The 12433-nt window shown below is 43.5% G+C and overlaps 3 protein-coding genes across 6 annotated transcripts; 2 read left to right on the top strand and 1 right to left on the bottom strand.

The window, feature by feature from the left end:
• The first annotated feature begins 351 nt into the window (after positions 1 to 351).
• LOC116208772 (protein ABSCISIC ACID-INSENSITIVE 5) lies at positions 352 to 4315 on the top strand. The gene is made up of 6 exons (XM_031542330.1): positions 352 to 665; positions 1560 to 2182; positions 2810 to 3406; positions 3621 to 3692; positions 3799 to 3828; positions 3935 to 4315. Exons 2-6 carry the CDS (start codon positions 1709 to 1711, stop codon positions 4028 to 4030), a joined length of 1269 nt encoding a protein of 422 aa, XP_031398190.1. The 5' UTR covers positions 352 to 665; positions 1560 to 1708; the 3' UTR covers positions 4031 to 4315.
• Positions 4316 to 4614: 299 nt separating this feature from the next.
• LOC116208771 (F-box/LRR-repeat protein At1g67190-like) lies at positions 4615 to 6714 on the bottom strand. 4 transcript variants are annotated; one of them, XM_031542328.1, is made up of 2 exons: positions 6434 to 6714; positions 4615 to 6065 (listed from the first exon to the last, which is right to left on the bottom strand). In XM_031542328.1, the coding sequence occupies exon 2, from the start codon at positions 6051 to 6053 to the stop codon at positions 4794 to 4796; it is 1260 nt and encodes a 419-aa protein (XP_031398188.1). In that variant the 5' UTR covers positions 6054 to 6065; positions 6434 to 6714; the 3' UTR covers positions 4615 to 4793. The 4 variants fall into 4 exon arrangements, with proteins under 4 accessions (XP_031398188.1, XP_031398185.1, XP_031398186.1 ...); XM_031542325.1 differs by having other exon boundaries at positions 6438 to 6714; XM_031542326.1 differs by having other exon boundaries at positions 4615 to 6172; positions 6434 to 6712.
• An 840-nt stretch (positions 6715 to 7554) lies between these two features.
• Positions 7555 to 12433, top strand: LOC116208769 (cell division protein FtsZ homolog 2-2, chloroplastic). Its single transcript, XM_031542324.1, has 8 exons — positions 7555 to 7851; positions 8182 to 8926; positions 9507 to 9806; positions 10431 to 10521; positions 10952 to 11076; positions 11264 to 11356; positions 11765 to 11830; positions 11915 to 12433. Exons 2-8 carry the CDS (start codon positions 8276 to 8278, stop codon positions 12044 to 12046), a joined length of 1458 nt encoding a protein of 485 aa, XP_031398184.1. The 5' UTR covers positions 7555 to 7851; positions 8182 to 8275; the 3' UTR covers positions 12047 to 12433.

Genomic DNA, 12433 nt, shown 5'->3' with positions numbered 1-12433 from the left:
CTTTTAATAAAATATATATATATATATATATACACAGTATTATATATCGTTTATTTTTTTTAATATAAGAGAGATTTATAGGTCTATTTAGTGATTAAAAAAATGAAAAAGAAAATGAACACACAAAATTTCGGTACACATAGTTAAACTTATAACTTAATGGTATGAAGTTGAACGTGAGTGTCACCCTACTGAATTAGTTTTTTTTATACTATAATCTTATATCATCATATCGAATAGCTTAGGCTTGTTTCATGAGAAGAATACGCATAAATTGTCTGAAAATAGCAACCATATTGATGATTTTTTTCATAGTAAACTTATTAATTTTAGAATAGATCATAGAATTATTAAATGTTTTTTCATTTTTTTTTAATTTTCTTGTACTAGAATTATAAAAGAAAACCCGTTGCATACAGGCCGAGAGAAGGAAGATCAGTAGGCACTTTTGCACTCTCCCCCCCTCTCTACTCACGGTCTCTGTCTGTGCACGTTTTCTCTTCCCATCATTTCATCGGAACTGAACATATACGATCCAACAGCTCGGCTTTGGGGAGAGAAGTACACTTCCGTACACGCCCACATATACATAGCAGTGAGAGCTTCATACGGCTTTGCGCCCGCAGGCTTCTACTTCTTCCTTCTTCTCATGCTGATTCTCACAGGTTATCTTTTACATACACACATATATGTAGATATCTATATATGCACACGCTACATATGTAAAGATAAGCGCATATCTGCTGTGTGCTCTCCCTCTCTCTCTATATATAGATATATATATTTATATATGATCTCCACTTTTGCTTCCATCTTACCATTTTCGTTTCGTGTCTCATTTGCGCGATCCGTTGCCCTTAGCTAGTCCATCAAAACTTTTCATGATCTGCTCTCACGGTTATTGTACTTCGGATTCATGTTACTCTTTCTCTGAAGCCCGGCGCACTGCGTTTTAGTTCGAGAACAGCTCTGGCTTTACGCTCATTCCCCACCTTTGTTATGGTAGTCTATGATTGTTTATATTGTTAGTGTAACTAAAGGCCAATTATCTAGGCAAAGTTGCCCTGATTTAGTCACTAGCTAGAAGATGAAAGAATTCTCGAACAGTATCGCCCTCTTATTATATTGATCAAGTCCCAACCGATAATAAATTATTAGATATTAGATTGCTGGAACTTTCCCTCGCGACAATATGATACGTAGGAGAAAATCTAGCTACGCCAGTTTTTGAATTATTGTTTTTCTATGTGCTATGCGTCGAGAATAATGAGACATGAGTAAGTTATTAGTTACTTATATAGTTCTTTGTTGAAATAATAAGTTATTAATTAATGAAAGTAGCCATGTACTTGAAATCCTTAACCTAATGAATCCCAAAATCCGATGTATATGGGCCGTCCAATTAATCCCGTAAACTTACTACACGTAGATCCATATATATGCTGCATCTTGATCTGTAAAAGTAAAAAGGTGGTGTTCTTAGTCTCTTCAAGTCCAACTGCATCTTCGTAATTCACCTTTTCTCGAGTAAATAGTATATAATGATAATGTTCATGCAGTGACTCACTAAACAGGATGCGCATCTCCGACCTGTAATCAAGAGGTTCTGCACATCAAATCCGGGCTACAACTGTTTTCACATTAGTGTCGTCCAAAAGACCCAAGAGCTATTCGACCTCCGCCAAAACTAAGCCTTACTAGAATCGGGATGGGGGTACCGGAGCCTGATCAAATGACTCCGCAAGGTGAAGCCGCGGTGACAGTAGAATCCCACAGTATCCGGGAGCCGGACCACCAGTCCTCCAAGGTTCACCCATTCTCATCCCTTGGGAGGCAGTCCTCCATCTACTCCCTCACCCTCGATGAGTTCCAGCATGCGCTGTGCGAGAGCGGGAAGCACTTTGGGTCCATGAACATGGACGAGTTCCTCTCCAGCATATGGACTGCAGAAGAGAACCAGCAAGCCATCAACAGCAGCGGCAGCGGTCGGGACCACAACAACAATGGCAATGGCGTGGACCACCACCGGCACGTCTCTGGCGAGGTGTCCAGCGGTGAGGGCATCGCGAAGCCGCACAGCCTCTCTCGCCAGGCCTCGCTGAGCCTGCCTGCTCCACTCTGCAGGAAGACGGTTGATGAGGTGTGGTCAGAGATCCATAAGAGTCAACAGGGCAACAAGCAGGTTAGTATTCATTTAACAAGTAACCCATCACACTAATGGGAAATATTTTTGGTCCCAGGGCCCCAACCATCCAGTGGTGCCGAGCCCCGCATTGGAGGGAGCCCAACTACCAAATGGGGTCCTCCATTCTGGGGCCCGGACGGTCCGGCTCCCCGAACAAAAAAAGTGTTCACATAATAATGATGACAGTTATGGTAATTAAGGAAGCCGGTACGTATTTGGATTTAGTCATTTATGGATACTTTGTATTTTAAAGTCATGCAAAGTCCTTATGAAGGTGTATATATGAGATTTGATAGTCAATTACAGCACTTAGACGAAGAAGTTGCATATAGAGTTACATGCAGGATCTCTAATGGAAGATCGGGTAAGAGATCTTATACATTTCATGGAAATTTTGATCTGACGACGTGCTTAGATATACATACATCTATGATCTCTGGCAATTGTTCGGGTCAAAATTTTTAGGATTTAGTATGCGAATATTCATGAAATTCGCCCTGATACGAGTAGGGAGGATGAGACACGACTCAAGTCTTCCTTTTCTTTGGACTCACAGGGTTATGTGGCAGGATCTTGCTAGCTTTGCTTTTTAAGGTTTTCACATGGATAATATATATCTAACAGGCGAGCAATGTTAATCCTGAGTCGGCCCCTCGCCAGCCGACCTTCGGGGAGATGACCCTGGAGGATTTTCTGATCAAGGCAGGGGTGGTTCGGGAACAGTATTCGCCTCCTGCGCCACCTCAACAGCAGCAGCAGTACGGAGTTTTCCAAAACAGCAACTCGGCTGTTGGGCCGAGCTTCGTCTCCCGGCCTATGATGGGGACAGGCTGCCTTGGGGGCGGGCCCAGTGTGGCCTACCCGGCGATGCCTCAGGGGGGTGGCATGATGGGGGAGACCTCAGGATATGCCAATGGGAAGAGGGATGGTGGCTACAGGCCTGCGCCGCCACCAGTTTGCTATGCTCCGAGGGTGGGGAATGGCAGTGGTGGAGGTGGCAATGGGTTTGGACCGGCGCAGCCGATGGGGATGGGCGCGCCTGTAAGCCCAGTTTCTTCGGATGGGATAGGGACGGGGTCCGCGGATATGGGACTTGACATGGGAGGGATGAGATCGAGGAAGAGGATTATGGATGGCCCAGTGGACAAGGTGGTGGAGAGGCGGCAGCGGAGGATGATAAAGAACCGAGAATCAGCCGCAAGGTCAAGAGCTCGAAAACAGGTAAAAGCTCATTTTGCAATTGTTCATCAATGGCCAACATTGTCTCCTATGCTGGAAGAGAAAGTAAACCCAGCTCCATGATATTGTTACATGCACATTATCCATTCTTTTTTCTTTCCCATGACATCCCTGTGCACCAAATAAACCGTTAGATGGTAAATTGCTACAAATTCATAAGCAAGCAAGAAGATATGTGCGGCTTTTATGTTCGCAGGCCTATACTGTTGAATTGGAAGCGGAGCTAAATCAGCTGAAAGAAGAGAACGCACACCTGAAACAGGAGCTGGTACGAGCAAGCTTCTTCCAATTCGTCCTGGTGTTATCTCTGCTGCATTTGTTATGTGTGGAGCTTGTTCTTATATCTTAAAGCGATTTTCTTCGAGTTTTTGCAGGCAGAGCTCGAGAGAAAACGAAAACAGCAGGTATCGTACTCTGGTCACAAAGAATCTACCTATTTGAATTCTCCTTTCAGCTGTTTGTTGGGAGTATGCGTAATGGTGAGTTACTGAGGGTTTTCTGTTTCTGCAGTACTTTGAGGAGGTGAGGTTGAAGACTCAGAACAAGGCGAACAGGGCGAGAGAGAGGTTGAGGATGATGCGCAGGAATTTGAGTTGTCCTCTGTGAAGTTTAGGAATGAATCGACGTGTCCTCGAGTTTTGTCCATTGAAATGCTTCCCTGGGACGAAAAGTGCTAACTCAAATATAAGCTGTTCGTATGGCAAAATCTGCCGAATCTAGAAAGAATGTCAAATCTCAGACATGCAGTAGGATAGTTTTCTTTTGATTTTCTCGAGTCTTGGATTGAAGCCTGTTGGATGTTCTTATACCTTTGGGTCGTTATATGTTGCATCTTGCCAGTTACAATCGTCGGAAACTTGATTATACATAATTTCATGGATATTGAACTGCCCTTTCTTGTCTAGTTTAGCCAGCAACTTCTAACTTTTGTGACATGGTTGAAGCATATTTTTCCGTTGTTACGAATTCTCTCAAAAGGATGTTCAAATGTCAACGAATTTCTTAAAACTCTGGTTTCGCATTCTCTATTTTCTTCCAAATTCAGCAGATCAGCAGACACAGAAGGAAGATGTTAGACATTTGAACATCCTTTTGATCATCATAATCAAGGAACCAAGAGTAAAACCAGAACATCCGAGTATCTGACCTAAGTCGAAAGGCTGAGAAACATATAAAGAGCGACAAAACAATTGCACAAGGACAAAAAATAATTTACCGTGTAGGCCATATGATATGCTCCGGAGATGGCACAGTTTCGATTTACAATCGCAGCAATGTTACAGAAAAAACTGCTTTTGTTGTATGTATTTAGTTAAAGAAGAAATATCCACATCAGATATATGTAGAAACCCGTTTCGAGAAGGCAGTTCTATTCATATTCAAACTGGATTTCCACGCTCGTGTACTTCCTCATGAGCTGAATGATCGAGGTGGTGAAGTCTGCCAACATTCGGTAATCATCCTCGTTCTTGGCCTCAGAGACAACCCCATAAATCACTAGCTTCTTTAACCTCGGACACCTCTCTAGGAATCCTGCGACCCATTCTGCAAAGAGGCTGCTAATAACTGCCCAGCCGAGTTCAAGCACGGTGACATTCTCCAGAAGGGACGAACCCTGCAGCCCGTAATGGAGTACCATTTCCCCAAGCTCGTAGCTCAACGATAAGTGGGTCAGACGAGGGAAGCACACGGAGATCGTCTCCAAATCCATGATCTCAACCTCATCATCGAAGACGACTCCCCAGAGCCGGAGCTTCCTTAGGTTTGCAGACTTTGAGATCATGTGGTAGAACTTAGGCCATATAATGGTGAAGTGGCTAACGTCCACGACCTCAAGGTTCTCTGTGCTGTCCCCTATATCAAGGTGGAGCACACTCACATCGTCAATCTTGAGGGCCCTCAATGTCCCCTTCCCGATCAGCTCAAAGTACTCGAGCGTGCAGTCCCTCAGATTCAAACTCTCCAGGCTGTCAGCCTCGAGAATGAACTTATCCAAACTAATCACCTCCATGCGTATGTCTTTTATTGACTGACTATTCAACTCCATAGTTGCCTGAGAGTCCGACATGACAATATCAGGATTTATGAGGCTCAGCGACTCAATCCTCGGACATATGGTCAACAGAAGGCTCAAGTCAAGGGCTGAGATGCTGACATAACTCAAGGAGAGAGATTTCAAGCAAGGGAACTTCTGGTAGCTCGGCTCCACTCCGGAGATGGAGGTGTGGGACAATGAGAGGACTTCCAGCTTCTGCCTCCCGCATTTCTCAAGGATGTTGATGTTTGGTTTCGTCCTCACGTTGTAATAGAGGCGGCGGAGGCTGTCACGGGTGTACATGAGCCACGCAATCACCGGAGCGGCTGAGAACTCCTCCACGTCCTCCATCGAGATGGAGAGGGACTGAAGCCCTCGGGTCTGGAAGATTGTCTGGGTTATGAGGATCTCAAGCCTGCTCGTGGTGAGGTCATGGTACTCGGGCCAGTCATTGGAGTCGAAAGAAAGGGCGTGCAGGTGCTTCCTCCATGCCTCCTGCCACTTCTTGCAGGTCGTCGACGCGATCACCACGTCCCTCGCGGCCTTGAGGCGCGAGAGTATGTTCCCGATAACTTCGACTGGAAGGTTCTCCATGAGAATTATTATCTGCGATCAACAAGGCGAAATTCCAAGATCCGCAGACGCAAAAAATTGCCCAAAGACGCAGCTTTTAAAGTTCGTTCCGTCCTGTTCTGTGGAATCCTTATGTGTTCCTGGTCAGGACAGGACATCAAGCGTCAACAAATATTCATTTTTGTGATGTGATTCGAGTTCATGGAAGTACAAGCAGGACGAAAAAAAGATAGATAGATCGATCAATCCAATGGAAACTCAGCAAATAGCAGAGAGTCAAGCCCAGAAATCGTGCAAATTCGAGGTTTGAGACCCAACGAGATACCGACAGAACAGGACCAGGACAGACAAACGAAAAGTAACAGCACCGGTAAGAAGATGATGAAGGGACAGCTGCCTACCGACCAGACACGCGGGAGAGCAGGACGATGATGATGATCTTCGACGAAACCAAGGAAGTTCAGCCCAATCGGGCATGCCCACCAAGACCGGAGTCCGAGCAGCAATCCTACGACTTTGGGATGACCCGAAGAAGGAAAGGGGAAAAGAAGAAACGGGGTTCCATTCCCAATGAAAATGGAAGAAATCGGGCTCCCGGGAACAGGGGAGGTGAGGTTGGCGATTTGCCGATTGTGCCCATTGTGGATCGAAGGGGATGAAAATTGGTGTGGCCGGAGCGTGGCGTTTGACCTTTGCTGTGGTTCGACACACGTGTGGGGGGAGCTGTTCCCCCGTGCGGCCGTGCCAGCTCAGAACTCCACTCTCCCCTATGGATATATTCCTTCCATTACTTTTCCCCAATTAAGGTTGATAATCGAAGTCGAATTACAGTCGAAATTGAACAATATAATGGCGTTAATCACGAGATATGATACAGTAGGTAAACTGCATTGCCGGTGAATAGATTTTTTATCTGCGATGCAAGAAGCCGAAATCCAGTGAAAACGCTCCATAGTCGAGCTAAGCCAATGCCGAGTGAGAAGTAATAATTCCTCCCCATTGGCCGAGTAAAAGTCATGGTCCCAAAGCGCGAGGTGTGAAGGTTCCATCACCAAAGAGCTAAATTATTAGGGACATACTTGCGTGTGATGGTTTAAGTGATTCGACATCGCTTCATTTTTAGTCAAATTCTCGAGTTTGCACATTATAAATGAAAAAAAAAAATTATGATTGAAAGAATTTTACACCTTAGTGCGGGTCAATTTATCTCGAACCTGGATCTGCTGAAACCGTTAGACATCCCAAGTAACAACGGTGCAGATTGAAAACAAAAATTGTTAGGAACATAATTATATTACTCTTGGACGAAGAAGTAAAGCTCTTCTCGTAAGCTGATCGGCGCGGTAATCCTCTTCTCAAAAGAAACTCTTGATACGAAGTAGATAGTGGGCCTGGGTTTGCAGATGATGGGCCTAGTGAGCCCAGCCCAGCCCAGCCCAGATCTTAAACCCTGCGGGGGTAAGGGTTTAATGGGGGGAGGGTTCAATCTTTCCATCGCTGGTGGTAGTAGACCCAAACAGTAACCGAACACTTTACTCTCTCTCTCTCTCTGTCTCTGTCTCTGTCTCTGTCCGTGTCTGTCTGCTTGTAAAATCCTAAGCTTTAGGAATCTCCTTACCTTCAGCTTCCTCCGTTGCTCTCCACCAGATTTTTTTCTTTTTCTTCTGCAGATTTTATTATTTGAGCAACAAAGACTCGCAGGTGCAGACAAGAGCTAAATGCAGAGAGAGAGCGCTGATACGGAGGAGACTGCCCCCATTTCGACCTCCACCCCCGCCAATGCTTTCGGCTGACCACTTCAGCTTCTGAATCGACCCAGGTCTCTCTCTTTCTCCCCCTCTCTGTCTCCTCCCCTCCCCCAGTCTCGCTGACCCAAATGCCCATTCCGTCTTTCTTCTTTGCTTGCATGAGTTCTTGCAATTTGCAGCATTTCTTGTCTCGGGCTTATTGGGTTTTCTTCTTGGAAGTCCGAAATTGTGATTTTTGAGCTGAATGCGGGCATTTGGCGATTGTTTTTCTCAACTCTAGTACCTCAAATTCAATGTAGGTAGCTGTCTTGTTGGGTGTCTAGTGTAATTCGTAATTAGGATCCTCAAGTCAACTGGGTTCTTGATTCTAAGCCTTTCCATTTCTGCTGCTTGTCAAGCAGGTCCTGCAGAAGATACTTGCAATAGAATTGAGGGTTTAAGCCCCATTGGTACGTATCTCTCTCTCTCGAGAACCCCTTCTGCCCACGTAAAGAGATGGTGCCCTGTACATCGAGAAGCCTCGCACCATCAGTGTCTGGAAACCCGATGGGTGTTCTGACTGTTCTTGGAGGCAGATTGTACGCGGAGAATCAGATGCTGAAATTGGGCTCCGTGAAGTTAGAGCCTAAGAATGGATTTGTCACCCAAAAATCAGCTTTTCCCCAAATTAGATGCTCGGCAAACTCTCACAGTGTCAGCCCGTATCCAAGCAAAGACCCTTTTCTCAACCTGCACCCGGAAGTTGCCATGCTTAGAGGGGATAGGAGTGAGGGAACTGAAATATTAAACAAACAAAGCAAGAGCAGTTCCAGTGAAATTGTGTCCGAGAGCTTAAGGGACATACCTAGCACGAACAACCACAACGAGGCCAAGATCAAGGTGATCGGGGTCGGAGGTGGTGGGTCCAATGCAGTTAACCGTATGATAGAGAGCGCAATGAAGGGTGTCGAGTTTTGGATCGTAAATACGGACATTCAGGCCATGAGGATGTCACCGGTCTTTCCTGAGCAGCGCCTACAAATTGGGCAAGAGTTGACTAGAGGTCTTGGTGCTGGTGGGAACCCCGAGATTGGGATGAATGCTGCCAAAGAAAGCAAGGAATCGATTGAAGAGGCTCTCTTTGGGGCAGACATGGTTTTTGTCACGGTAGGTTCTCTCTTTTAATTGCCCTGTGGTAATTTCCCATGGTAAAGAAGTTTATACTTTTGAAATAGTTCTTTCTCAATGACTTACGATATGCCACTTCAGACATAAAAATCTTCAGAAACTTATCATTTCAAAAATTATTTGCATGTCTTGTCAGTCTTTAATAATATTTTTTTGGGGGGATAAGTGTCTTTAATAATTTCACATACAACCAATGATGTTTACGAAAATCTGAGCTTGTAAGGTTTGTGAATAATCAGTTGGAATCATATCTTTGGTGATGAAGTCACTATTTTTTCGGGATAATCATGAAGTATTGCCTGATATGCTCAACCTTGATTATATAGACACAGTGTTGACATGACCATACATCATTGGAGCACCTGAGTGGCTGAACTTCTGTTATCATCCGCTAGATCCTTTACCCTATCTTATATGTTTTGGCTGTAGTCTATTCTCAGAGGCAATAAAAAGATCAATCTAGTACACTACGATCAGTACAGTCTTTTCAGGGTCCATTTGTTCTTTGTTGCTCTTTGATAACAAGAAGTTCATTTGTTTGTTATTTTATTTATTGAAGGCTGGTATGGGAGGTGGCACAGGAACTGGCGGTGCCCCTGTAATTGCTGGAGTTGCAAAATCAATGGGCATACTGACCGTTGGTATCGTCACAACTCCATTCTCCTTCGAGGGACGAAGGAGGGCTGTTCAGGCCCAGGAAGGAATCGCAGCCCTAAGGGACAATGTGGACACTCTTATAGTCATTCCAAATGACAAGCTATTGACTGCAGTTTCACCGTCCACTCCTGTTACAGAAGCATTTAATCTGGCAGATGATATTCTCCGACAAGGTGTTCGTGGCATCTCAGACATAATCACGGTATAGACTTCTCCTGTGTTTTGCATAAAGAAGTCATGCGTCTTTCCTTTGACTGTACGGTTACGAGCTGCAGTAGGTCTCTTTGGTTGAGGAAAATCGTCCCAGTTCGTCATTCTCCTTTCTTTTTTTCTTTTTTTTTTAGAGGATAGTAGATTTTGTTTTCAGTGAAGGAGTTGCCAGTGTAGACATAGAAACTTGGTTTTCCCCTAAAAAAACGTAAAAAATAAAAATCTGTAGAGGAATGTAAGTGCATTTCTGGCACAAAAAACCAAAGAAGTAAAATTACTCCCTAAAGACAAATAGAGCGTATAATCTTAAATTGTTAAGAGAAACAAGTTCACAAGTGCAAGATGGAATGACTTATTGATCCATTATTTGAAATCAAATGGAATGACTTGTAGTCAAAATATTGTTCCGACAGGCATCCAGGAAGATTAAATTATTTTTGCACTTTCAAGGGCTGTGGTCCCAAACTCAAATTTGTGTATGTTAATCATTTAGTTGCATATTTACCCTAATGCGATGGGCCCTCATGCTTTTCAGGATCTTTACATACCAAAGCGTACTTGCTTAGAGATAAGGTTAACATGTTTAATCTAAACTTATTGAATTATTTATGGGCAGATTCCTGGCCTTGTGAATGTGGATTTTGCTGATGTGCGGGCTATAATGGCCAATGCTGGCTCTTCATTGATGGGAATAGGAACTGCAACAGGTGATTTCAAGTTTTTAAACTTAAATTTCTTGACTTCTTACACTCCAAATTCCAAAACAGCGACAAAAGGGCCGTTTGGATTCAGAGTTAAAGTTACTTTGATTTTGATTGTGGAAAAGGACAAATGAGATGTGATTATAAATTTGACTTGGGAAACGTGTGTTTTTGTTGTGTAGTGTGTTGAGTTAAAGTTAAAGTTAAAATTTTTGAATTGGGAAATGTGTATTTTTATTGTGTAGTGTGTTGAGTTAAAGTTAAAGTTAAAGTTAAAATCAGATAACTCTCAATCCAAACTTTCCTTGGATCTCGGTCAAAGGAAAATTTTTTAATCATTCAGCCACTGTCTTTCGCCTGTTTTTCATATTGGAGCTCCTCCAAAGATTATAAACCTCTTCCACTCCGATCATCAGTCAATGTTTCGCTCTTTCAGGGAAGACCAGGGCAAGAGATGCTGCTCTAAACGCAATCCAATCACCACTACTAGATATCGGCATTGAGAGGGCTACTGGAATTGTCTGGAACATTACTGGTGGAAGTGATCTGACCTTATTTGAGGTACTATGCGTGTATAGGAATTGAGTGTCCTTCCATTATATCAGTCCTGAAGTTAAAATTCATTGAGACATATAAGAAGTTTTGTTAAGACCCTGAGGGTTTAGAAATTTGGTTTTAATCTCTCATGAGGTTAGTAATGGATTAAGTAAACTTTGTTAAAGCTTATAATGATGTTATTCTTTTGCAGGTCAATGCTGCTGCAGAGGTTATATATGACCTTGTAGATCCGACTGCCAATCTTATATTTGGAGCAGTGATTGATCCAACCATCAGTGGTCAAGTAAGTAGTTTGAGATCTCATCATCTGCTCAAGCAGGACTCTACACTCGAAAGAAATCTGGGGAATGCATCATACGGAGGATAATATTCAGATAAGCATTGTTAAATGAGAAAGAAGATTTATTAAACTGTTGATTTCACAAAAAAAACTGCTAACATACCGTTTCCCCCCTAATTGAATAGGCTTCTCTGTCAACTTTGTTGGTGATTCCTTTTTCATTTTATTTTTAGCTGCACATGAATTGCTCGTTATATTATAGGCTCTTTCGCTCATTCTTATGATCTTTGATCCCAAGTACCTAAATGCATTTTGGATAAGTAGTCTGTACCTGATCATTCTTCCTCAGGCCTGATAATTGCAACCTTTTTTACACTAATCATACCATGTTCATATTCTTGCTCTTTTCAGGTGAGTATCACCCTAATAGCAACGGGATTCAAGCGTCAGGAGGAAACTGAAGGTCGGTCTTTGCAGGTAATCTGTCTTTCACTCTCTCTCTGTCTCTCTCTCTGTGTCATGTCCTCTACACCAATGCGACTGATTGAAGTTAAACTCCAGGCGGGTCAAACATCCCAAGGAGACTACACAATGGGAATCAACAGGCGACCTTCCTCTTTCAGTGAAGGCAGTTCCGTGGAGATCCCAGAGTTCTTGAAGAAGAAGGGCCGCTCACGCTATCCCAGGGTTTAATTTTTTGCAAGGGGTTATAGACGAATCCTCTCTTCCACACTGTCCCTTGAAAGAAAACCTTCATGTATACTGTATTTAGGTGGCAGTGGCTTCTAGAACTGCTTTCTAGTAGCCTAACTCGCAAACGCTCACACAGTCAAATAAGCTATAGTTCTAGAGTTGCTTCATGTTATATACAAGCGAGGGCTGAAGATACCTCAGCCGCCTTAGCTAGCAGACTGTCAATAAGTTTTGAGTCGCAGTGTAAGTCAGCTTGTTTGCGCGTCCTGGTTGAAGGTGTTTGCCTTTGTACAGACTGTATCTAGCTTTTTAAGTGCCTAGCTTTGTTTCTGAGGAAGTTATGGAGGCATGCATTCTGAATGAATCTTGTTCGATCTGCATTTCAAA

Source organism: Punica granatum, chromosome 5 (genome assembly GCF_007655135.1).
Source record: "Punica granatum isolate Tunisia-2019 chromosome 5, ASM765513v2, whole genome shotgun sequence".
Lineage (NCBI taxonomy): Eukaryota > Viridiplantae > Streptophyta > Magnoliopsida > Myrtales > Lythraceae > Punica > Punica granatum.
The sequence above is the reverse complement of the archived record's forward strand: the minus strand, read 5'-3'. Positions and strand labels throughout refer to the sequence as shown.

Bases quoted from the DNA above. Each gene is read 5' to 3' on its own strand.
- LOC116208769 (XM_031542324.1), top strand. From the start codon at position 8,276: ATGGTGCCCTGTACATCGAGAAGCCTCGCACCATCAGTGTCTGGAAAC. The intron at 9,807-10,430 runs GTATAGACTTCT...ATTTATGGGCAG, and splicing joins GCATCTCAGACATAATCACG to ATTCCTGGCCTTGTGAATGT. The intron at 10,522-10,951 runs GTGATTTCAAGT...TCGCTCTTTCAG, and splicing joins GGGAATAGGAACTGCAACAG to GGAAGACCAGGGCAAGAGAT.
- LOC116208772 (XM_031542330.1), top strand. From the start codon at position 1,709: ATGGGGGTACCGGAGCCTGATCAAATGACTCCGCAAGGTGAAGCCGCG. The intron at 3,407-3,620 runs GTAAAAGCTCAT...TTATGTTCGCAG, and splicing joins GGTCAAGAGCTCGAAAACAG to GCCTATACTGTTGAATTGGA. The intron at 3,693-3,798 runs GTACGAGCAAGC...GAGTTTTTGCAG, and splicing joins CACACCTGAAACAGGAGCTG to GCAGAGCTCGAGAGAAAACG.
- LOC116208771 (XM_031542325.1), bottom strand. From the start codon at position 6,509: ATGCCCGATTGGGCTGAACTTCCTTGGTTTCGTCGAAGATCATCATCA. The intron at 6,066-6,437 runs GTCGGTAGGCAG...TGTTGATCGCAG, and splicing joins CCTGCTCTCCCGCGTGTCTG to ATAATAATTCTCATGGAGAA.